At 36.4% G+C, this 27,132-nt stretch overlaps 1 protein-coding gene across 4 annotated transcripts in view; it reads right to left on the minus strand.

The window, feature by feature from the left end:
• Positions 1-3,894: 3,894 nt before the first annotated feature.
• The window catches only part of LOC102698960 (complement factor H-like), a 37,062-nt gene continuing 13,824 nt past the window's right edge, over positions 3,895-27,132 (minus strand). Inside the window, exons 9-19 of one of the 4 annotated variants that reach the window (XM_069194142.1) lie at positions 26,888-27,061; positions 25,973-26,158; positions 25,474-25,650; positions 24,793-24,972; positions 22,446-22,625; positions 18,345-18,527; positions 15,393-15,416; positions 13,442-13,624; positions 7,798-7,989; positions 5,656-5,693; positions 3,895-4,117 (exon numbers count right to left, since the gene is read on the minus strand). In XM_069194142.1, the coding sequence (XP_069050243.1) occupies positions 5,671-5,693; positions 7,798-7,989; positions 13,442-13,624; positions 15,393-15,416; positions 18,345-18,527; positions 22,446-22,625; positions 24,793-24,972; positions 25,474-25,650; positions 25,973-26,158; positions 26,888-27,061 (1,502 nt within the window). In that variant the 3' untranslated portion in view covers positions 3,895-4,117; positions 5,656-5,670. Of the gene's footprint in view, positions 4,118-4,211; positions 5,561-5,655; positions 5,694-7,797; positions 7,990-13,441; positions 13,625-15,392; positions 15,417-18,344; positions 18,528-22,445; positions 22,626-24,792; positions 24,973-25,473; positions 25,651-25,972; positions 26,159-26,887; positions 27,062-27,132 lie in introns of those variants that run through there. The other 3 variants (XM_069194143.1, XM_069194144.1, XM_069194145.1) reach the window with 3 other exon arrangements.

Below are 27,132 nucleotides of genomic sequence, written 5' to 3' on the forward strand. Positions count from 1 at the left end.
TCAGAAGACTTAGTGTCTGTATCTGCTTCATTTTCTAATTTTGGTAGCACCTCTAACTGCTTGTCTTTCTTATATGTATTTACTTTGTAATCTGTGGTCTTTTTATCTGTTTTTACATCTACTGTATTGCTTTGAGATGCCACTTTTAAAGGTGATATATAAATAAAGTTTTTTATTATTGTTATAGAGAAACATGATCAGATTTTCCCTGGTTCTGAAAAAAAGATCTAAAGTATACTAGTTTGTCACTCTTCTCATTCCCTTTGCTAAATGACTTTTCATACTAATCTGATCAGTCTAACTGCCTGTTTTCTGTGCTTTCTCTATCCTGCTAGATTTGCAATTATTCTGAAAATTTTCTTCTTGAAATAACTCATTTCTAAATATCTTTTTTCACTGTTAACATCTTGCAGCAACTCTGCGACAAAATATACACTTAGCTCAACCTGACAGTTCATCCTGCTACCAACACTGAATAAAAAAATCTTAAGATTTCTATATTTATGTCTTTATTTAGTGGTTTCATTAGTGACAAAGGCTAAACTTTCTTGGAAAAATGTCTTTTATGTGTTGGTGAAAAAACTGACTTGCTTTAACAAAATCTGTTTACAAATCCTTTCACCTGGCAATCTACCTGAATGCCCAACTATCTGAGAAGCCCTCCATGAAACCATGGTTGCTATTAATTCATTTAGGGCTCACTGACAGAATTGCTGTTTTTTATACATGCTAATTTTCTGATTCCTCACTCTGTTTCATGTTTATAGATAAGACTTTATTGATCGCGAAGGGAAATTGATGTACATGTTCATGTACATGATGAACATGTTTGCATGTTCTTTTGTAACATACACCTTTTTGTGATTTTTTTGTATATCTAAGCAAGTGTTCCTGCATCCCTCTTCTGCACTATAGTCATGTCTTTTTTTCTGTTTGCTTATTTCAAAGCAACACCTGCTCCATTTCTAAAACTTTTTGCTCATGTGCATTTTTGTATTTTTTACACCTCTAGCACTTTAACGTCCTGAATTTTCATTTGCCTTAATTTGTAGAATGAATTTGAGTTTTAGCCTTAAAAAGTTTTCACTATCTTTTGTTTCTTGTCCTACAACTGTTATTATTGATCACAGAAGTATTGTACTTGACACGACTTCATTCACCCTTTCCTGAACGTCTATGACAGGCAGAGAGAGTGCTGTTTCTGGTGCGATCTTTTGCAGCTGACATTTCACTGTTTTAAATGAACAAGAAATTAGATTGCTCATAAATCGAATCTGTTTCGTTGGTTAAACGCAATGATCACAAGCACCACCATGGTAACTGGGATGTGTAGTTTTTAATTCCGTTTGAATTATAACTGTACGTACTGTCTTCATATTTGGCCAGGGCTTTAAAGAGAAGGCGCGCCAAAAAAATTCGGTGCCGTCATCTCCGCTTTAAAGGTACCCCTGTGCTGGAAGAATTTGACCTCGGAACGTTTGCCCAGCGTACTAGTAGTGTTGATGGAATCTCCAGAGTTTTGTGTTTCTGGTGATTGTGTTTTGGGCCAAGAACATTAAGAAAAATTTACCCTCTATATGTTATTGTGCGCCGCCCACCAGAATGGCTTGGGCAGGCAAGGAAGTGTCAGGACCCAAGAGCAAGGGTGTCACAGTCCAAGGGTAGTGGATGGCACACTTCAGAATGGACTCTGCTTCACAGGGCCGTGCAGAAAGCGAGACCAGGGATGGCTGGCCATTCTGCACCTGGAGCCAGGCAGGACAGGGTGCATGTAATCGGGGAAGACCTTCGGGAGATGTACCAGGTATTGCACTGAGCAGTGCACATGTTCTTCACAGTGGGTACTCCTCCAGAGACCAGGCCAAGCACTCACTGTCAGGGAAGAATGGGGAGGTGCCCACTGAAGTCCAGGTCCATTGGAAAGTCCCATGCACTACACAGGAAATGCAGGAAAGCTGGCAGGCTGAAGCAGCAGAATCCTGTGGAAAGTGCAGCGCTGGACTGTGTGGCTGGCAGAACACAGGGCTAGAGTGCAGAAAGGGGAAGACTACCAGAGCTGGCAGCTGTGGAGGAAAGCACAGCAAAGGATGGGCTCCCAAGGTGGAATCTTGGTGGGTCAGGACACAGGCAGGCAACAGGGAAAGCTCAGGCAGGCCCAGTGAAGCACGAGCAGATGGGAAAGATGAAGGCAGGGAGAATTCCACTGGGAAACTGCTGGTAGTTGGCACAGGGCATAAGAAGGCCTGACAACGTAATGCAGGACTCCTAAGGAGACTGGACAGGATTTACATAATCTGTATCACCTGCTGCAGACTGATTTCTCATTGCATTCAGGTGCTATGTGTACATTTATATTATCTCCTCAGAAACCGGTGCAGTATAGGCAGGAGGGAGGAGGCATGGTCCACAGCCACTACAGTTGCACACACCCCACACCTTTACAGCGTTATGGCACTGTAAGCTTATTTAATAAAGACTGGAGTCTTTCCACTGGAAAAGGGAGGAAGAAGCTGCATTTTCCAGTGAGCAAAATAAGGATTGTTAGATTATTTTCTGGGTTATGAAGCAAGTTGTTGGCAAATATGAGGTGTTTTGTGGTATAAAATTGTATAAAATTGCAGAACAGTTCTAGGCTTTTGGTTTCAAGAACCTTTCATTGCATTAGAGCTGTTTTCCTCATTGAAGTTGGATAGTAAGAAAATAAAGACTGTGAAAGAAATAGGATACGTATACTGTATTTGAAAAATGTGTGTATTAAGGGCTTTAAAGAAGGAGATTTCCTTTTGATTCTATAATATTCTGGATTGGCTTATAGAGTGTCCCTGTATTTATATAATAGTCGGCTTCTTACACTTACCTAAGTGAAGCTACTTCCAAGTAAAGTAGCTTGTCTAACTGCACACTACATGAGGTTGACATTGGCCCAGACAGATGGCAATCCTCAGGACACAGAGAGATAAACTAGCACTGCTTTCTATTTTATTCATAGCATGATGGTAGTGTCCACTGCTCCTGAGATCTTTTCCACAAGACTTCATCTGTAGTCCTGAAGGGACAATTGCCCATGTTGGGGTCTACTGTTTTATCCATTCACTTTATATTGTAAGAGTCCCAATATTTAGAGATGTGTTGTTTCCTCACCTGGTGGTGACCAGAAGGTGTACCTCCTTTTTTTGGAACTACAGAGTATTTAAGCATTACTATATACTGTATTTCAATGCAGCTGCAAATTGTTACTAAAAATTACAGCAACCTTTTGTCATGCTTGGTCTGGCCAAAATACTGTTACACTACCATTACTACCAGCTGACCTGTCACTCAACCTGATGCCGTGATGACCAGATCAGCATGGAAATCAATACTATTGGTCCTTAACTGGGTTATTTAAGGCCAGCATCTATGACATGTGCATGCCCAGTCTCATTGATCCTGGTGTTTGTTTGTGTACACTCACCTTGTTACTGAAATTTCTTGGTTTCAACTTCATACTTGGATTTCCCCTTTGACTGTGTTTTGTTTCTGGTTTTGGGAATGTGTTTGGTATAACCTTGTTTTTGATTTTCTTTGGCACATTGTTTGTTTAGGCTTTGACTCTGTGGCTCCCAGCTTGTTTTTATACCATGACCTTGGATTATTTTTCAACTGCAGTTCCAGATCACTACAATTCTATCACGTAAGAGATGCAATTATTGCCTTTGGTTTGAAAATGCTTTGTTCGGCTGTCAATATGACCAATACGTGTATAGAACTAAATATATTGTTTGAGTCCAAGTTTGTCACTACAAATTTTCATGCAGAAGAGGAGACATCTTCCATAAAAGATCAAGATTATTATTGTAAAGAAATATTACTCAGCATCAAATGAAAAAATAAACTTTAAAATAGCATAGGAAATTAGTTTTTGTTTTTTGAAAATATATTTGAAAAGATACAGCTGTTAAATCAAATGTCCAATAACCATGAGTAAAGAGGTGTATTTCAGAATTACAGTAAATAATAAAAACATGTTTCGAAATAATCAGAGTAAAATCACTGTATCCAGGCAAAGCAAGAAAGATTTCCAGATGTCACATGATTTTTAGATTCTTAGTGGAGTAGTCATATCCATATCCCACACCTGTAAAAGAAAAAATGCTGAACTAGTACAATATTTAATATATGGAGAACTAAGGTTTATACTTATGCTTTCAAATAAATAATTATTAATGATAATAATAAAATTAAGATGTTTAATACCATACTGTACATATTCTTCCATTGTGCTGTTAAACCACCAAAGTTGCATCAGCTCAACAGTAGAGCAGCAAGGAATCTATTTCAAGTAGAATGGTAGCAATATCGATCAGTTGAAAATTCTTACATACAGTGCCCTCTACAAGTACTTAAACAGCAATGTCAAAACTGTTTATTTTACAGTTAACCTATTTGTACTTGTGATCATGATAATAATATGAATGGCACATATACTGTTTTTTGGGTAAGTCATATGTTTCATCATATTAGAACAACACACCTTCAATTTAATCCCGTGATTTGATTTCAATTAAGAGTATTAAGATATAGTCACTTTTGGTAAATTTCAGAATAAGTTAGTACTGTGTATGGCTGCAGATCCTATTGAGGCAAGAACTGCATGAAGGGTGCATCCCACTGAATTCACTGAAGTCTTTAGACTGAAGTCTTTAGATAATCATTGAAGGCTCTTTTCAAAGACTTTGCTGCAGACAGTTTGAGTTCTAGCCTAGATTAGGGGTGATATTTTTCAATATGTAAAATGTGTGTTCATTTGGAATAACATGCAGTGTCTTTACTTCATTGGCTACTCCTTAATCCTCTTTTTCTCCTGATGAATTCTTTGGTTGAATTAATCATATATTTTGGAATATTTTCATGGTGCTTGGTTGGGTATGATATGGATCATTAAGGAAAAAATATGAGAAGTATTTTCTCCTACATATACTGTACAGGCAAAATATTTCTGTAAATATCATAACTCTTCCTGTTGCAGCAAGCATAAGTTACATCATCTATAAAGATGAGTGAGACAGTTCCAGAGGTGGTGATGCATTCTAGGCTTTGACATCTGTGAAGCACGGTGAAGGTCACATCATGGACTTTTATGAAAAAATAAAACATATACTGTATTATATTATGCTTATCATTCATATTAATCTCATAATCACAAATATGACTTTAAAGAGAAACAGCTTTTTTCTTGCTGTCCTAATACCTTTAGAAGTTGCAGTACACAATGTATTAAACATTTTTCAAGTTATTTCATTGTTGGATATTCTATCACCCTTGCCTCCAACTTGCAGCTAAACAAAGAGACAAGCAGCCCCACCCTGACAATACTTTCATCTTAATTTATTGTTTATCCACTTTAAATTAAATACATTTTGAATTATTAAATTTAATTATTTGATATTATTTGCAATGTGTGGAACAATGGATTCACATGTGCAGGGTTGTGGGCCAAAACTGCATCATAATCAAATATGCTCATATTCTCAATACAGGGCTTTCACTTAAGACTCTTAATAAGATGGGACAGTCAAGTCTGTTGAAAAAAGAACAATTTTATAAAGTAATTACTAGTGAAAATGTTGAAAACTGAACGGGTATTTATTAAACAAAAGTAAAAGCAACACTCACCAGTTCTTCAATACCTCAATATCTCCTGTATCTTTCACCTGTATGCATAAGAAAACAAACAAAAAAAATCCAACATCATTTTAACAATGAATTTCCCATTGTTTGATTTCAATTGTACCATCTGATTCTTATCATATGCATAATGACTTAATTTTAAATGATGCATGAATTGAGTATCTAACATTAATAAGAGCTTGTGAATGACAAGACCTTATGTGTTAACCCAATAATTTCCTTTTATATGCTAAAATATCTCCTTCCAGTAACACTAATTTAACACACACAAAGATGATCTAAAATAATGTAAGGTACAGATATTTTCTACTTTTGTTTTCCTATAGAAAATAAAATCAACCTTAATGAAATTACTCAAATAGGAGTCTAAATGACATCAGCAATTTGATCAATTACATAATGTTGTTTTCAATGCTGCTTACATCTCATTTTTATGTTTCTTTTCTACTGTAAAGGAGAACAGCGGTTCCTAACCTGTGGTCCACAGATCATATTCAGTCCACGATAAATTCACAAACTTCATTGGTTACTTCATACATTTTTACACAATCCCAGTACAAGTACTGATAAGCAACGCTTTTCTGTAAGTACATTCAGCTTTTCATGATCCATTTAATAATAGAAAGTATGGGCAGCATAATGGGCAGCATAATGTTGTGCTGGTTAGGCCTGCTGACTCATACTGTAATTACTGGGGCCCAGGTTTGATTGAATGTCTTCTGTGTGGAGTGAACTGTATGTTCTCCTGGTGTTTGTTAGGGTTTGCTGGGGGTGATCTGATTTTCTCAAAAGCCTCCCAAGATATGCTTGGTAAGGTTAACTTCTGTGTCTCAAGTATATCCGACCTTGTGTGCAAGCATGCATGCCCTGTGATGGACCGGTGTCCTGCTTAGGAATACAGTCCTGTCTTGTACCTGTGCTTCCAGGATTTGGTCAGGGATGCGATGAACCTTAAGGACCTTTAGAGGTGTAAACAGTTTTTTGAATGGATAACGGGGAGTGATTTATGCAATTTTATTGACGATATAGAAAGCAGAAACTGTACCTGAGATTTCAGAGAAGCCTCATACTTAAATTCACAAAATGTCACTATCACTTGAGGCATGCCTCCTAATCACAAGGTGACAAGAAGTAAGTTGTTAAATCAAAGCTAATTTTTATTGTTTTTTTTGATGGCCTGTTCAAGGAAATGAGAGCTTACTATGCAAACTCCTGCTATACACTTGGGCAAGTCTTACAATCAGCATGAAGGGATTAAAAAATAGGTGTGCAGCCCACTTGTTTGGCAAGTAGGGATGCCTTGGCTTGCGATGTTCCTCAGATACTATCAAATTAGATCAGCCTCATTAAAGGGGAACTGAAGACACAATTTCTTAAACCGGTTATTAAGTCCCAGAAACAAAACCAATTAATTAATTTTACACATTTTGAATTAAGCACAAAATTGTGAACTTTATGAAAGTACTGTTTATTGGGCCCATTGTAATTATTGTAACACCCTCGCCCAGTGGTGAGGAGGATGCGCCCCTACAGTAGGTGCTCATAGTATTGCTGGGCATGCTGGGAGTTGTAGCCGGGGAGAGTCTGAGGGTCAGCACGATGACCAGCAGCTGACCCTACATGTGTAATAACGTTATAGTAGTTCTAGTGTCCTGTGTAGCAATAATAGTGTATGGCCTGTTGTTAAGTAATTACCACCCTAAAGATGTGTACCTGTACTGTCAGTCTCCTCATGTGTGTGTATATCCTGTGTTTGGATTTGTATGGTTTCGATAAAAGAATAAAACAGTCGCTTGGTTAAGTTAATGCGTCTCCACCAGTCCTTTGTCCTGAAAGAGCCTAAATACGCTACATTATGTATTTCTAAATTTGACACTCTCCACAATGTATCCACAAAGAAAACAAACTGAAGACATTTTTTTGCAACATCATTTCGGTTTTCGAGTTCTATAGTCATTTACATGATCCTTTTTTAAACAAAAGTTAGCATATGTGACAAAGTACACAACGGTGTTAATTAAAGGTCAAATCAATGAAAACTATAGATTGTGTAAGAAACGGAATTCTGTAGAATTTCTGACAAAACAAATCAGTTTTTAAATATCAATGAAAATGAATTATACTTACATGTTGGATATTCAATGTCTCCATTAATGCACAGGACAGAAACTGAATAATAATAATTATTCCAGCTATCATAATAAACAAAATTATCTTTGCAATAAAATCTGAATTTCATGCCTTCTTCAACATATTCAGTGTTCCTTGGATTTTTAAGGTTGTAACGGTCATCTATAGGTGTTGGTATAATGCAAGGACCTAAAGAATAATAGTAAAATGTCAATAAAACTGGTGTTTTCAAAAATTATAATTAGCAGAGAGAGTAGTCTTTCATACAGTCTGTGAAACAAAAGTAAACCTTTCTAAATATTTCTGCACTGAGACCTTCCAAGTGACACTTGTGGTCCATTAGATGTTAGTGAAACGATTGCTTCATTTATTGTTTCCATACTGTTTATCATTTTTAATATAGATACTATATTTAATAATATTTTGTAACTAAAAGCTGACAATAAAAATAAAAGAAGCAGAAAATAACAGAATAAAAATAAAAATAACAGAAAGGAATTACACAGTGCCTTTGTGTAATTCCGCTGAAGGCAAATTACACAAAGGCACTGGATGAACTACACTCTCACCTTAACAGACACGAGAATACACATCCTGAGGGGCATTCATCATAGCGGGTTATTTCAACGGTGCGAACTTGAAAAAAAAAAGCCTAATCTACATCAACACATCGACTGCCTGACGCCCGAAACAAACACGATGGACAATGTTTACACTCCCTTCCGGGATGGTTACAAAGCCCTCCCCCGACCTTCTTTCAGCAAATCTGATCACGCCTCTGTTCTGCTACTTCCCGTTTACAAGCAGAAGCTTAAACAGGAGAGGCCAGCGTTAAGAACCATTCAACGATGGTCGGATGAATCAGATTTTATACTAAATCACTGTTTTGCTACCACTGACTGGCAGATCTTCCGCGAAGCTGCTGAAAATAATATCAGTCTGTATACGGACAATGTTACTGGCTACATCAGTAAATGTATTGAAGACGTGGTTCCCATGATTACTATTCGCACATATCCAAATCAGAAACCGTGGGTAAATGGTGAGATACGCGCCAAACTGAAAGCTAGGACAGCTGCTTTCAATTCTGGCGATATGGGTAAATACCAAAAATCCAGATACGACCTCAGGAAAGCCATGATCATATCCAGAGCGGATGTGTGTAAAGTTTTTAAAAAGACCAATCCACGCAAGGCTCCTGGCCCTGATGCCATCCCTGGCCGCGTTCTGATGGCATGTGCAGACCAGCTGGCAGATGTCTTCTCGGACATATTCAATCTCTCCCTAGCTCAGTCTATAGTTCCTTCCTGCTTTAAGAAAACCACCATTGTCCCTGTTCCTAAAAATCCAGAGTCAGTTGCCTAAATGACTCAGCGCCCTGTTGCACTCACATCAGTTATCATGAAGTGCTTCGAGTGGTTGGTCAAAGCATATATCACCTCCTCACTGCCTGACACCCTAAACCCACTGCAATGTGCATACTGCCAGAACAGGTCAACAGAAGATGCTATTGCCACTGCCCTCCATACTGCCCTCTCACACCTGGATAAGTTGTTTGTTGATTACAGCTCAGCATTCAATACCATAGTGCCCTCAAAGCTCGTCATCAACCTCAAGGACCTGGGACTGAACACCTCACTCTGTAATTGGATCCTGGACTTCTTGACGGAACGTCCACAGGTGGTGAAGGTGGGCACCAACATATCCTCTACCCTGACTCTAAACACTGGAGCCCCCCAAGGCTGCGTGCTTAGTCCTGTCCTCTACTCCTTATTTACCCATGACTGTGTCAACAGGAATAACTCAAACTCCATCATTAAGTTTGCGGATGATACAACAGTCATAGGCCTGATCACAGATGGTGAGGAGTCTGCATACAGGGAAGAGGTTGAAACCCTGGCAGTATGGTGCCAGGAGAACAACCTCTCTTTGAACATCAGTAAGACTAAGGAGATGATTGTGGACTATAGGAAACATTAAGGTGGAGACCACACACCTATTCACATCAATGGGACTGCAGTGGAGAGGGTCAGCAGCTTTAAGTTCCTGGGAGTTAACATCTCAGAGGATTTAACCTGGACCCACCACACCAACACCGTGGTCAAGACAGCACTGCAGCGCCTGTTCTTTCTCCGCAGGCTAAAGAAGTTCGGCATGCCATCACATATCCAGGCCAACTTCTACAGGTGCACTATTGAGAGCATCCTGACTGGTTGCATCACTGCCTGGTATGGGAGCTGCTCCGCACGGGATCGCAAAGTATTGCAGAGGGTGGTGAAGTCAGCGCAGCTTATCACCAGCTGTGAGCTACCAGCATCCAGGAGATCTACTCAGCTAGATGTCTGAAGAAGGCCAGGTCCATTCTCAAGGACCCAAGTCATCCCAGTCATAAACTGTTTTCCCTTCTACCGTCTGGTAAACGGTACCAAAGCATTAGGTCCAGGTCCAACACACTACGGAACAGGTTCTACCTCCAGGCAATAAGACTGCAAAATAGCCAACCTGTAGCTCCTTAGCAAATCACCTGTAATGGCTACATGGACACACAATTCTCACTATATTCAGCATAACTGCACTACATGTATATATTGCATACACCATGGACACATAACAGCTCTACTCACATTGAGTTTTATTCAATTTAAAAAATGTAACCTCAATTTTGTGATTTTTGTGTTTTTGTGATTTTTTGTGATTTTTGTGATTCTTGTAATTTTTGTGAGCTCACAGAAAAAGACATTTCATTGCCAGAAACTACTGCTGCACGCCGTATTGTTGTGCATTTGATAAATAAACTTTGATTTGATTTTTAAATATATTACCTTTCATAAAATAGTTCCCCTAATTTAACCCTTTACTCCCCTTCTCTCTAGGTGTTAGCCCTATGATTCTCTAGAAAATTTAGACATGAATCCTGTATCTCTCTGAATTCCCCCATTTCTGATTTTCATTTTTCATCCCCTTCAACCGTTGTGACACACAAGGACATTTTTTTCCTGTCTCCAAACACAGGCTATCGTTCGTTTTGCTTCTAAAAGTCAGATGGTTACCAACGAACACTCCTTTTTAGTCATCCTAAACTCTTCTGGGTATATATTAAGAATGCATAATTTAGGGTTAGGAGGCAATTTCTTACCAATAATCTGTGAAACTATATGCACTACCTTCTTCCGAAAACCCTGAACTTTTGAACATTCCCACATGCACTGAAATAAAGTGCTTTTGTTATCTTTGCATTTAATACAGAAGTCAGGAATATTAGGATTGAATTGACTAAGTTTATATGGTGTGATACTGTATAGTATTCCTATCCTTCCTATTTGATCATAATTTAAATCCTGACCTCCCAGGACAGAAATCTTCATTACCACAATGGGAGTAAACAGACATATCTGTGAAGCTTCCCCTAGAAATGAAAGGGTCTCATCCTAGACATTGTGGAATATCTTATAATAAAATTGAAAATTAAACCTATGTGATCTTTTGATGAGAAAATCATGTACATGACTGATAAATGTTATTCGCAGTGTTATGTCAATTTTTCTGCACTAATACACACAGCATCTCAAGTGCATTAAATATGCTTTACAGTATGTATTTGATGTACTGTACATACTGTATCAAGTACATATGTACTGTACATAGGTTTTGTCCCTTGTCCATACCTGTAAGTTTCTTTACAGGAACCACTGATTTTATAAAATTGCTTACATTGATATTTAACTTTGACACCATGCTTATATATATTGTTTTGAGGTCTCTCTGTAATGACATCACCATTTCATGTGCCAGTGGTCCTCCACACTTGACAGCCATATACAACCCAACACATAAATCTACAGCATACTTTTCATTACCTTAAACACCATATTTGTAATTGTTTCTCAAAGAAGCACCAAAGCATCTCCAAAATAATAAAAATACAACCATTAAGTTTGTTTGTACAGCACTGAAACTATTTTTAAGTAAAGCTGACCATAATATGGTCAAGGCATATAGAACAAGGAATATAGCACAGCTGATGAATTTCACTACTTTTTACCAGCAAAATCAAACACAGAATGCCTCATAAGACACAAGACAACCTAAGCTTCACAGCAGTGTATTTCATAATTAAATACAACATGACAATGCAATGCAATATTTTTTCATAAGAACTTTTATCTGGTGTAGCAGTTCTAAGAAACTCCCAAGTGTATTGATACTTTATCAAGTCCTTCCAAAGCAATATATATGCATAATATATACCCATGCCCATAATAACTTATCAAGCAATACTTAATGTAAATAAAATAAATAGTAATGATGGACTTTCTAATCTTTTCATTAATTCTTTCATTCTTTTCAGTCAGGACCTGGAATTGTTATCATTATCTTTAATTAATGTTAAAACAAAAATATTAATATACATTTTCTTTTTTTAAGGCATACAGTAGATAAGAATTCCATGGCCTGTCTTTATAGAATTTCTGGAAAAATGTTATTTGTTTAATGACTCTGAAAGTTGTTATCCACTGTAGTAGACAGTAGTAGAAATGTACATCCTATGTCTAATACAACTTATAAAATGTGTTTCTTTTTTTATTCTGTTTTTGTTCTGGATATTTCTTTCTATTGTGCATTTGAAGCCCATGTGGTTCCCTTGTATTTAAGACCCTAAACAGGGCTGTACTGTTTATACTTTTTAACATAATTAAGATGATTAAAAGGTGCATCCATTCCTTGAGGACATTGAACTTGGGTTCTATTTGGGGGCATGGTCTAATAAGTAGAGCCTTTGAAGCCAGTACGGTCAAAATTATGCACCTCAAAAGAACTGCACCTCAAAACAAATACTTTTTTTGTTTAGGCACTTAATTATACGTATGATATCTTGCAACAGTATTTACTTCCAATGTCCCAATTTGTTGAGTTAAAAAAGACAAATACATATTTTAACATTTTTAAACAAAACATGAGTGTACTAACTGCGCACTTTTATGGGTAAAAGACATTAAATATTATCAAAAATGTGAAAAAAAAGACTTGTAAAACATGATTTATAATGAATTGTCAACATTTAAAATGCTTAATCTCTCATCAGAAAAATGATGGACACTTGCCCTTTTTTGAAAATAGAATTGACATTTGCCTGAAAACTTCACTTGCAGTCCACACAGTCCCTACTATTTCCACTGATGCAGGGCCACCCTGATGCAGGTTTGAATAGGGGATCTGAGGGGTCAACCTGAAATCTATATGATTACGAAGTAGTTCAAGTAGGTATCTGTGTCAGCATGCGTAGGCTGTAAAGGAACAAGTTAAAGGCTTATTCCATGCTGAAAAGAGAAGAAAGAAAACAATGTTTTGGCTGTGGGGCCTTTGTCGAGGGGCTCCACAGCTGAAACGCTGTCTTTACTTTCTTCTCTTTTCAGCATGGAATAAACCTTTAACTTGTTCCTTTACTGACTACAAAGTATAATCACTTTTTACTTTAGAATCCGATGACAAAATCTAAAAATAAAAGTTATCTTTTGATGATGACCTCATATCCGTGACTGATCAAAGGTATTCTTAGAGATATACCGCATATTCTGCACTTACAGTACACACAGAGCATCTCCAGTGCATTAAATGTGCTTTCTGTATTTGAAGTACTTACGATGACATGTGGGTAGTTTTGTCCATTGTCCTTGTTGGCAAGTTATTTCACTGGAACCACTGATCTTATAAAATCGGGTACACTGATATTTAACTTTGTCACCATGCTTATAGACATTGTTTTGTGGCCTCTCTGAAATGGTATCACCGTTTAGAAGTGCTGGTGGTTCTCCACAATTGTCATCTGGAAAATATGATTAAGGTTTTTCATATTATAAAATATCCTTATTTAAAAATTTTCAAATAAGTTAATTACCCTAGCATACAATAAGTTTTAATAAAGTTATTTTTTTCAGGGTATGAACTTTATTTACAATATTAGTTTACAAAAAGAATGCTTCAGTTATAGGTGACTAGGAAGTGTCTCTAAGAGTCTAGATAAAGTATGTAACACCTAGCAGTGTAAACCTTTTCAGCTTAAAGCAAGGGGGATGTTTGCTGAGATATAGGGGGTCCAGAGTCTGTGATGAAAACAATCATAAAGTTTATCTGGGTTTACCTCAGTTAATTACGTTTTTGAAAGTCCAAAAGTCCAAAAGACGCCATATAAGATCAGATTGGGACAAAGAAAAAGGAAAGACCATAAGACAGAGAGGGAGACAGGAGGAGAGAGTGTGTCAGGTGAGAGAAGAGCTGAGTGGAATCAGTAATAGTTCTGGAGAAGTACAGTATTTGAACCTTACTAAGAGAGGTTGCTATTCTGTAGCTATTTGGGAACTTAGAGTTCCTGAGTGAAGAAAAATTCAGTTTAAAACAGCCTCTCCTGCTTAGTGTGTGCATTTTAGAACAGGGCAAAAGGCTTCCATTTATTTTGTGGCATCTGGGTTTGCAAAGAGAGATTTAATTATAGGTTGTATTCTATGTATATCTAGTTTAGTAGGCAGCTTATCTCTTATTCTGGCATTTGTAGTCATTAAAAGATGAATACTTGGTAAGAGTCTGGGATTTTTCTAGTTGGTTACGACATTAGGCCTTTGGGATGCCTTGTCTATAAACGTGCGTGTTGTATGTCTATGTTATAGTGTAGTTTGTGTATGGTAACTGTTCATATTTGTTTAACTCAGTGTGTCTGAATTATTATTATTTTTACCAGAGAATAAAGAACTCACGTGCCTCCTGTATAATTGTGCCAGCTGCTCAGGACTATTCATGGCAAAATCCTCACAAGTTGGAAGTTATGATTATTTAACTTATTGACTAAGCAGCTCATTGAATTCCTGTTATTCATCATTTTGTAACTTTGATTTGTTACCATATTTTACATAAACAATAATAATTCACACTTCTAAAGCTCTAACAAGTTCTTTTTTTGTGAAATCTTCAGTGAAGAGTTGTCAGTTAAAGCCACAACTAGATAAAATGCAATTACAAATGGCACTAATGTCACATACTGTATTCGTGTAGTCTTAGGGTTCATAAAGCGCTGCCAATGTTTTACCCTGTATACTTATTAGCCATGGTAAGAGACAGGTTTCTAAATAAGACTTTGATAAAATGTGAAATTTGTGAGGAAAAATATATTGAAATATATCAAGAACAAACAATGAAAAATATCGTGCTTGTAATTAAAGTTTACAGAACTGTGTAATTGTAGATTGTCCACTCGTGTTTTGGGAAAATGTTTCATTTAAGAAAAAAACTATAATTAAATGGACACACACTTTCTATGCTCCAAAGTTATTTATTATAACTCATCGATATGTGGTACATACAAACATACACCTTTGGCTAGACAAGGATCTTATGTATTCAGAGTTCAACCCAAAAGGTTTTAGAACAGGGAAGTTGATTTCAAGCCTTTTTTAAAAACATAAGCTTTTAAATTGGAATTTTAAAATAATTAACATAATTTTGATATACTTTTGAATACATGCTGATTCATAAATACTCAGGTTTAAATGCACAAGTGAAAATATCATTATTATTACTAGTGTTAGAAATTCAGTACTTACCATTTGAATGAATATCAGTGCTTCCTGTAAAATAAAATAAACTGTTTACTCATGCAGTGTTCCTTATAGAATATAAGCAGAGAATTCCACAACGGTCTCCTCTCTTTAAGTTAACATACATGCTTGTCTGGCATTTAATCATTGCTTTTTTCTGAAACTTTTTTCACTATATTAAAAATTCACACCTTATTAAAATTTCCTGTGACTCTTTTAATGTCCTATTTGGTATACAATTAGGACAGAAAATATCTACATATCTAAAAAATCTATAGCATCAGTAGAATAAAATTGATAGTATTTCCTTAACAACACAAAGGGCTATGTGGTCTGTTCTCGTTATTAAGCTATTAAGTATTCTTATTTAACATGACATTAATAAGATTATGGCTTTGTGAGGAAATGTTAAAATAATGTTTACAAGTATTCAATACATTTTTGGATTAAGATTGGATCAATATGAGAGGAAGAGAAGCTGGATTGACTATGCCAATAGAACGTCTGATAAATTAACTGATGTTGGGTCTGTGCAGGTTTCTCTGCAAGGGGGCAGAAAAACCTCCTTTCTTTGGTATATCATAAGAGCACGGAGGGCTTCCACAAGCCATTAACAGTGAAAGACCACAAAACACACATGCGTCATGCAGTGATTTGCTGGCTTTGATTCACATATTGTGGCCCAGGGGTCAGCAGTCACCACATATAGTTTTAGAATACTGTTATAGAGTGCTCAACCTAACGTTTAGGGAATTGTTTTCATTAATAAACCTGCCTTTTGTGAAAAGATGCTCTATAATATTATAAGCATTTAAAAATAATGCTTTACAAATGATCTTCAACGATTACTGTAATAGATGAGATGAACTAGTGGGAGTTATAAAATTACCTATGAATTCTCTAAGAATTCCAGCAAAACCCTATTAGTCATCCTTATTTTAAGGAATGTGGGTGGCATTTAGTCAATTTTACTTCATACCTCATATTTTGTAAGTCTGCTCAGAAAGAAATAATCATTACCAACTTCCACAGAACTGATAATAACAGCCAAATACCTTCCTTGTTGAAACGGGTAATAGGTATTTAGAATTGCTCCTTCAGAAGAAATTCTACTGCTACTTTCTTTTACATGTTGTTGGATTCCCTCAATTTTTAATTGACAGTAACCTCGAAAGACTAGGACAAAATCCAATGGGAGGGATCCAATACTTTGAAAAAGTATTCAATTTTCATATAATTGCTTTAAAACCTGCATCTGTGACACTCTGAAGCAGCAAACTCTGTTATACAGATAACCTACTCTGTAGATTCAAAGCAAAAAAACAAAAAGAAAGATGTAATTAGAAATGAAAGCTGAATATCAACATCATCATTGCATACACTGCTGTGGTCCAATCTAAATTAAAGCATGCAAAATTACCTTAACAAGCCACACAATTAGTTGTGTAGCATCTTTCTGTTTGCAGGAATAGTGGTTCAAATGATTCCAGAATTAATACGCCTACTGTACATGTGTACTGTAACTGAGTGACTACTCAGTAACTTTTAAGCAAAGGTTTAACCATGAAGAGCAAGGAACTTTAAAAAAAACTTTAAAAAAAGTTATAGTTAAAGTTATATAAAGACAAAGAACATGAGAAGGGCATACATTTCAAATACCTTAAATATTTATATGATCATTGTAAATATATGTAAAGAATAATATCTGATTAAATCCTCCTTCAGATTTAATTTAGGAACATAAAATCACTTAGCAGAACAGCAAAACATAGATTCAAAGCACAAAGCCAAAGTTAACCTGAGTCTCTTATGAAAGGCACTTCTGTGTCAAGTTTAGTGTAAACATAATATAAACATTTGACTTAAAAGAAAATTGCATTAGTATGATAGGGCCTTTGGAATCCTTGTGTAATAGGTAGTGTGTGGGTGATTAAACTGGATAATCCTTGTAGATGGAATATAAAAGTGTTGGAACAGCCAGTTATGAAGGTGAATCTTAGGAGTGCTGAGTACTTGCATCCTATCAGAGCAAAGGTAGAAGGACCAGGTGTGCAACACACAGTTACAAGGAATGAAGATGAGACTATAACTGAGAACACTGTTACGATCCCTGCCTCCCGGCAACGGAAGAGGCAGAAGAAGGCGTAGCCTTACTTCATCAGTCTACCTATCAGTTTACTTATTCACCACCACACCCCCGTCTCATCCTGTACTTAAACACCTGTCTTTTCCTACCTCCTCGCTCAGTATTGGTTTTCCTTTCGAGCTTCCTAGTTGCGCTACTCCTTCTTCTGCTTTGTGTTTTTCTTGGTTTTTGGATTACGGTTTTTCCCCCTTTGACTACAGTTTTTTGGATCACAGCTTGGCTTCGGTACTCACTCTCTGTTTTGGATCTCTGGCTTCCCCTGGACTCTCGGTTTGCTCTATCGTCTACGGTTTCGGATCATGGTTTGGCTTTGGTAACTCGTTCCCTGTTTGGATCTCTGGCTTCCCCTGGATTCTCGGCTCGTTTCTTCGACTACTGTTTTCTTTGGATCACGGCTAGGCTTTATCAGCTCCTGGAAGTGGGTTCATTCACTGGTTTCGGTTTCTCTTACCGAATCCCTAACAAACACTACTTTTTTAAACTATTTCACAGTCTGTAAGGGATCACAGAAACATAGCTTATCAAAAAGGAAAATGATGAAAGTCACACTGGAGATAATGACCTGGTTAGGTATATCGTTCTTAGAATAATGTATTTTCTTGTGTAAAACCATGTATCTGGGGTCACACTTTTTATTAATACTGAAAGGTTTTGAAAAAAACTAGTGTCTTTGATATTAAACATATTTGCTTCACATAGGATATATATATTGTAGGGGATTGGTAATCATATTATTTATTTTATTTTTGATAAAAGCTTGTGACAAAGAGAACAGCTGGCAGTTATATGAAATTATACATTGCTTTACTCACTTATGCATTCTGGAACTTGACTCCACCGTCCCTTTTCACAAAAAATCAATTTTTGTCCTTGAATTTCGTATGTTTCCTCACAGCTGTATTCCACCTGGGAACCATCACGATATTCATCCAGTAAGGGTGTAATAATTTTTGCATGTTCTACATGAGGAGGGGCATCACAAAGTTTAGTCTGTACTGTATAGGAGACAAAATTGTAAAAGTCTTTACATTTCTCTATCCTTCTTAGAGAACAATGAGTTTCTGGTGCTTCATCTTTAAAACATTAACTAGTAATGATCAAAACCTATCAAAACATATTCAGTGAATCAAAAAACATTTTAGATTGTAAACTAAATGCAATTGTTCTTGTAGTAAAGAGTCCTTGATCTCCTGTACCAGTTTCAATGTAACAAGTACAGTAAATGCCTTTTTAAAACCCAAGATTTTAAAACCTGTTGAACAACAAAATCTGTGAACCTGGGAGTTTCATTTGATGGTTGCAAATTAAGCTTGTGAGCACTGACTATCTGGCCACGTTAACAGCTGTGCAATTGAAAACAACTAACAGTTCGATTATTAAACAGGCTGAACAAGCTTATCAGAAGAGCAAGCTCTGTCATTGGGTCTGGCCTGGACCCCCTGGAGGTAGTGGCTGAGAGGAGAATGGTGTCCAAACTAGAGGCCATCATGGACAACTCCCATCCCCTCTATGACATGCTTGTAGAAATGAAGAGCATGTTCAGCAATAGACTGACCCATCCAAGGTGCAACAGGGAGCACTACAGGAGGTCATTCTTGCCTTCTGCTATAAGTACAACAGATCCACCTTGCGTCTGGGCAGAGGCAACATTGACAGTGATCTGTTTCTGGACTGAACAGTAAACTGATACATCTGTTCTTTTTCTTTTTCCCATTTACAATATATGTGCAGGGATTTGTGCAATACATTTATATTTATATTGTGCAATACAACTTTTTTTGTGTACTGTTCTGTTCTGTTTTGTTCTTTGTGTGTTCTAGACTCTTCTTAGTGTACTTCTCACTGTACTGATTGTATTGTATGTACTGTATTATTATTATTGTATCATTCATTACACTGTTGCTGTGTTGTCTGTGTTAAGCTGCTGTTGCACTTCAATTTCCCTCACGGGATCAATACAGTAGCTATTGTGATGGCAATATGTGACTACTGTGTCATAAAGAGCTTGATCTTTTACAATGTCAAATGTCTTATGAAAAGGAGAATGATACTTTTGCAAGACTATTAATACTATAATCATTTACTCTCTGCAAAGTGTGCTGTTATATAAATTTAAAATCAAATAGGACACATATATATAGTATACAGTATATGCATTTATATGAATGTATTATATACATTTATAAATTCTATTTTTTTAATAAAATGAGATTCTAAATTGCATAAGCATGGCAAATCTAAGGTTAGGTGTACAAGAATATTTAGTTCACTAAATTAACACAATAGTCTCTGTGTGTAATTAAAGTGGTTTAGTTTGACTTCCGAGTAAAAGCATTATTTATTTCTCAAATCAGTGTTCTCTCAAATAATTAAAGCAAGAGCTCACTACGTGAAATAACATATTGATGTGCTGAAGACCACTGATCACTTAAAACACATCGGGGATAAAATGGAAGAGCAGCACATATCATATTTTCCTTTGAGTACAATGAAGAGAAGGAATGGGAATCATACCATCCAGACATTCAGGCCCTCCTTCCCAACTAAGCAGCTAAGGAAACACCAAGCTGGTCATACTGTAGATACTACAGTGAAGCCAACAGTCACTTTGAAAATTTGCAAAATTCCAGGTCTGAAAATGGGAGTCATTGTTCCTAAAGACAATATCCTGGTCTGACATAAACCTGGCCTTATGCAGTATGTACAAGTTATAACAAGAAAACTTCCTAAAAAATGACTTCTTAAATCTCATAAAAGACACACTGAACACAAATGGCAGAAGGTTTTATGGTAAGGAAAGACACAAATTGAAATTACTGGTCTAACAGCAAAGCGTTATATCTAGCATAAGCCAAACATAGCACATCACTCATCATCATAGATGTGGATGCTTGTAAGGAAAAAGGGATTGTGAGTAGCATATTTGAATCCTAGAGAAAAGCCTGCTTGAGTCAGCTAAAAGTCTAAAAGTAGTTTAAAAATTCACACTTCAGTAGAAAAACAAACTGAAGCACAAACCCAAAGGCACAATGAAGGGGTATGACAAAAAGAGAATGAATGTTCTTCAGTGGCCCAGACAAAGGTTTGACTTAGAAGGAAGCCTGACTTAACAGTTGAGTTAACAATTAGGTTTCACTGTTTTGTACACTCCCAAATGGCCAGATTTCTTAAAACTCTCTTGAGTGGAGGTGTACAGTAACTTGTGTATTCTAAACGTGATAAGCTACATGAAAAGGAATAGGGTCTTAACTGATTAGGGTCTTGGTTAATTGCATAGGCTGACCTAACTTTCTGACCTTGTTTACACCTTATATGGTAAGAAAGTGCTACTGACCAATCATAAATGTATGTTTTTGTGCGAAACCTCAAGAATAAAAGCCTGTTGCTGTCCTTAGAAAGTGAGTGAGAGATGAAGTGGACCTGTAACTTCGTCTGTGCTCCTTTCTTTATTTCAATAAAGAAATCTCCAGCTCCATTTACCAGAGTCATGTGGTTTACTGAGAAAAGAGGTGCTGAAACCCAGGACCTTTGTGGCTTTGAGTGTCACTGTGGAGAGGACATTCCTGACACCAACTGGCATTACAAGGTAGGGAGAATCTCCTTTATTTGATGCGGGGAGGAAGGGGTTGTCAAGTTAAAATTTTATGATTTTGATACATAAAATATTCATGAAAAAGTTGGAATACTGCTGCGTACTTTTTTTTAGCTACCGCTACCATCTATTGCATGTGCATTAGGTATATATTACATTATTCTTCTGATTTTATTTTCCTCTACCAAAATCTACCTTTAGATTTTCTCGATGTGTGGATGTAAATCTGAAAGAGGCACATTGCTTTCACAACAAGCTACAGTATAATAATAAACTCTTTTTATATATCCAACTGAGTAATTCTGTTTTGATAAAATAGACCTACTCTTTAATTAATTTAATATTTAACATACTGTAATATACAGTTTAAAATGAATAAAAGTTTAAACAGTATTCAATCTAAATTCTATAACTTGAAAAAGATTGTCTCAAGGGGCTCAGCATTGACAGGGATTTGAAACCAGGTGTTTTTTGGCTTCCATACGCCACGTTAAGCATTCATTGCGCCACCTAGCAGTTGTACAAAATGGTACAGTCCAAACACAGATTTATTTTTTAAAAAGGGTTGTGTTACAGTGCGTTAGGGCATGTGCAATGCAAAGTGCTGCGGTATCCGACACGCATTCTGAATGATGGTTGGATCTGTATGGTAAGAAACTGCTACTGACCAATCATAAATGTATGTTTTTGTATGAAAATGTTGCTCATCTTCAAGATTAAAAGCATGCTGCCGTTCCTAGAAAAGTGAGTGAGATATAAGGTGAACCTGTTAACTCAGACAGTCCTCCTTTCTTTATTGCAATAAAGAAATCTCCAGCATGATTTACCAGAGTCATGTGGTTTACTGAAAAAAGAGTCTAACACTTGAAGCCAAGAATATTTATGGCGAGACATGATGGTTATAGTCCATCAACTATTAACAACAATCCTGTCAGGACAATATTTTTGGAAGGATGAATACACATAATTACAACCTCCCAGTGTGCAAATGGGTGCAGTCTCATCTAAAAATAATGACTTCCTGATGAAGTTCCTTCCACCAAGTACTGCCTTAGAAGACTTAATACTTATATAATCAGTGAATTCCATTTTGTATATATTTACAGAGGTTTGCAGACATTTACCCTTCATCACATATGTGTTAAATTTAATCATGTTTTGAAGAAAATAATTAAGATAAATTACAAAAATTGTAAACGTTACTGAAAACTCATGAACTTGCTATATTATTGGCAGGAGTGAATACATTTTGCAAGACAGTTTTCTTTTCGTTGTGGATAAGGACATGATTAATAATGAACGTATAGCCTGCATTACTTACATGTACATTCTGGAATCTGGCTCCACTGTCCATTTTCACAGAAAACGTCTTTGTCCCCTTTAATTTTATAATTGGTACGACATTTATATTCCACTTTAGAACCATTTTCATAGACAGACTGACGTGGTGGGCTAATTGCATTGTCTACATAAGGAGGCTCATCACAAGGTTTAGTCTGAACTGTTAGAGAAAAAATAAATGTCAGCAATTTTCCATTCTTCTGAGAAAACGTTAATTTTTTCACTAGACTTTCATTAGGAATGATCTAATCTAAAGGTTTTTTTATCCTTAAAAACTTTTAATATTAGTAAAGTAAATGCAACTTAGTTTTTGCTGTGATCAGGAATCCTTGATTATCTGTACCTTATTAAGTACAATAAGCAATTGTGTTTTTCAAAACTGAGATCTTTAGTATATTGTGCATACTGTACTTCCTCTTCTAAAACTGTGGCTCCAGAGATCTATACAAATAACACACTCAGAATATATTTTTTCCAAAGTTAAGGGATTGTCCTGGTTTTAATTTAAAAGTACTTAATATTAACATATTTTAACATACAGTATAGTAATACAAGGTAATAAAACAATGTTGTGAACTTGTATCTTTATCAAATCTAAGTATAAGTTCTCTAGATTCAAGAAATTCACTATCCTGACTACTACCAAACCACCACTATCGCTATGCAACTCTCTTTTATACTGTATGCTAACACACCACTAATGTCCCTTATGTGAGAATGGGCCCTCAAGCCCATCACCGATAACCTGCATTACCTAGCACACAAATTTCTACAATTGTTAGAGGCACTTTAGTGACCTCCAGTGGTCGATTGGTTGCTACTGTAGCCCCTCCATCTTCTGCACTACACTTCTCTGAAGATGCTTCAGTCTGCTTTCAGTTTCATCCAGAACTGTTCTGATGAACCAGCAGCCATATCACTCTGCAACTCACAACTGGCAACCCACTGAAACTAAGCAGGTGTGAGCCTGGTCCGTACCTGGATGGGAGACCTGGGACAAACTAAGGTTGCTGCTAGAAGAGGTGTGAGTGGGGCCAGCAGGGGGCACTCCTTCGGATGAGATGTAAAACTGAGGTCCTGACTCTCTGTTGTCATTACAAATCCCAGGGCGTTTCTCGAAAAGAGTAGGGTTGTAACCCCGGCATCCTGGTCAAATTCCCATTGACCCTTACCAATCATGGCCTCCTAATAATCCCCATCTATGAACTGGCTTCATTACTCTGCTCTCCTCCCCACTGATAGCTGATGCATGGTGAGCGTTCTGGCGCACTATGGCTGCTGTCGCATCATCCAGGTGGATGCTGGTTTGGCTCAGTAACAACCTGGCTGAATTAGGAATCAAGACTTTGCATCTATGCCCATCTGTCTCTCGATTCTGCCTCTATGCTGGACACCCTAACTGGGTCAAGCTAATCCTACGGTGCACACTGATTCCAAATCAATTTGTGGTAGTCATTCTCTTGTTGTTCTTTCGTATTTTCTTACTTCTTTTACATTTTCTGTGCTGTGTGCAGTGATGAGCATGGTCTCTGCACCAGTCACACCATCTGATGTGAGACATATCTGTGGTCCATTAAATGGCCTGAGGTACTGTCAGTTCTCCATGAGACATTACTTGTGCCAGCAATTTGGTTCCCATTAACTCTTCAGATGCTTTTTCCCTTCTTTTTCATAAAGGCGGACTGTTGCCAAACACCAGACATGATGAACGTAGCAATGCCCCCATAAACACTTTGTTGCTCCTCCCAGGCCTTTGTGTGCATATCCTGGATTCCATCTACCATGGCAATGAGGGCTTTCATGGAGTAGGGAGTCTATTGATGTATGACTTTACTCAGGATTTATAAAGGCAAATGACAATACCTGTCTTTATCAGGTTACCACATTGAGTGAGCTCTAGATCTGTATTGTCTGTCACATTGTGAATAAGCTGGATGAATGTGTCCAGTTCTATATTTGCACTGGACCAAGTTAGTGTGAGTGTTTGTGCTTGAGAGTGCTCGATTTATGCTTACCCATGAAAAGTATGGACACCCTAGAACTAAGGCCAAAATTCCACAATTAACATTTGGCATATTCACTTGAAAACGAGACATCTCATATGAGATACAAAGAGAAATTAAAGGATTAAATTTCTTTATCGTCTGTTAATTTTAGATAATTTTAGAGGAAGATCATAATGTTTGGAAGAACATGGACAAAGCCTTGTGTGAATGGGACAGGTTTTTTCTGTATTCTCTATACTAGTGTCAACTACTGTGGAAACTAAATTATCATCTGAAAAAATCCATTAAAGATTAGAAAAAAGTAATGCTGACATTACTCACGTATACATTGTGGCTTTTGGCTCCATTTTCCCTTTTCACAGAACATGTACTCTACTTTGATTTCATATGTTTCCTCGCATCTGAATTCCACTCTGGAACCATCACGATAAAATCTTTGAAACGGTTCCATAATAACTGCATGTTCAACACGTGGAGGGGTTTCACAAACTTTAACTCTTACTGGATAAAAGACAAAATAGTAATTTTTTACAGATTTAAATCATTCCTTCCTTTAAAACATTTTTGGAAACTTGCTTGGCAAAATTCTATACATTAAAGAAATTACATATGTATAGAAAGACCATCTTCAATACATTGTACCTGTTTCAATGCACCGAAACACCATTTAAAAGTGAATACAAATTTAGCTTCATCTTAACTTTGCTTGCATCTGTATGGAAAATGTTACATACTGTATTGTTTATGAGTGTCATTAAGTGTATAAATAGCAAATGTTAAAATCAAGTTTTAGAAAGTACACTCTGTTCTTACTACATATTTTCTCTAATAATTTAAGACTGTATAACAATATAACAATATAAACTATTTTATTATGTACTTTTCTCACAAATGTTCTTAATCCCTGTTTTAAATTGAGTGATTATGTTTTAAGCATTACAAATAACAGATTCTGTTCACAATTTTTTTAAATGTTTTCTACATTTGCTTTACTGTACTTACAAATGCAGTTTGGAACCTTCCATTTTCCTTCAATGCATGTTGCAAAGCTTTCCTTTTCAAATTCAAATGGTTCAAGACATTCGTAGTGTACTAAGCTTCCATGTGGAAAAAATGATGACTTATTATCTTTCACTTTTGCATTTCTGACTGTTGGAAGAGTGGCACAACTGTCTTCAGCTAATAAAGAAATGTAAATTGCTGTTCAGACACAATCCAAACTATGCACATTATTAATGTGAAATGTCATAATACATTGTATTAGTTATTCCTGTTGGAGACAAAATGCATTTTAAGAGGCATACAAAGCAAAATAATTTTTTCCAGTATTTGTTCCAGTTTAATTGCCTCCAAATATAGTATATACAGTACATTTACTGTACAGGTAATTAACATTTCTAGTTGGATTCTCAGGTACACATGTGAAGAGTTTAAAAGCTTTTATACCATCAGACTCAACATCAAGATTTTATGATATTGAAGACATACAGTATTCGCTTACGTATGCACTGTGGAGTTTCTGACCATTGGCCACTGATGCACTGAATTGTTCCCCACCACCCTTCTGTTGAGGGTTTATATTTTGGACTGCAGGCATACAAAACATTGCTTCCATTGTCATAAACCTCCTTCTTTGAAGAAAAATATCCATTAGGTAAATTGGGCTTAGTGCACATTCCATGTTTTGCTAAAGAAAATAAATAAATGTCAGCAAAAATGAAACTGTAAATCATCAATTAATTTACTTAAGAATTTGTGCAGAAAAATAAGTATGTACTGGCAATACATCTCGGCTTTGTGAAAGAAAATACTGTATTAATTATCTACTGTAGCTATTTCTGTATTTTGTGAAGAAAAAAAACAATTAAATTATATGTTTCACAAAAATAGTTTTGTATAAAGTATTTCGAATTAAACAGTTTTTACAGCAAGTCTTCTTTTTTTTTCTTTTTGACCTTGTGACTGTACAGGGTTCTGTTTTCTGTTACCCAGCATCTTCTTGGCAGTTTCAAAACAGAATAATGCATTTGCATCTCAGTTAAACCCCATACACAAGATTGGTGTAAAGCCAGTCTAATGGCTTCTATGAATTTAAACGTGCATTTATAAACAAGTATAGATTTACCTTTTACTTTACCTAAAGTGGTGTGGGAATACGGATCAAGCTTCCCAGCCGTGTTGTTGAAGCCAATACAGTGGTTTCTTTCAGGAAATAGTAGGGTGTGATTACTGGATCAATTAACTACTAACTACCAAATGGACTAGGTGGGCCAAAGGGCCTCCACTTATGTTCTTATTGGTGACTTTGTGCGAAAATTATGAATTCTACATTTTCAAAAATCAAAATATATAAGGTGGATGACAAATAAGGGTAAATAAGCAGAAAGACCCGTGAGTGAATTACTTTTAAACTTACCTGTACAAGAAGGAAGTTTGTCCCAGCCATTTTTACCACATGTGAGCCTTTGTGGTCTTTCTGGTTCAAAATTTGAATCACATCGATAATTAAGAACCTGGTTGTGTTTATATTGTGTTTTAGCTTTTTCGGTTACTCTTCCATTTTCAATAATCGGTAGGTCACAAACAATTTCTAAAAAATACAGAATATAGAACTGTGACTGTAAGACCATTTAACAAATAACTCCCCTCTCTTAAAACTCA

This window comes from Lepisosteus oculatus, chromosome 9 (assembly GCF_040954835.1).
Source record: "Lepisosteus oculatus isolate fLepOcu1 chromosome 9, fLepOcu1.hap2, whole genome shotgun sequence".
In the NCBI taxonomy this organism is placed as follows: Eukaryota; Metazoa; Chordata; class Actinopteri; order Semionotiformes; family Lepisosteidae; genus Lepisosteus; species Lepisosteus oculatus.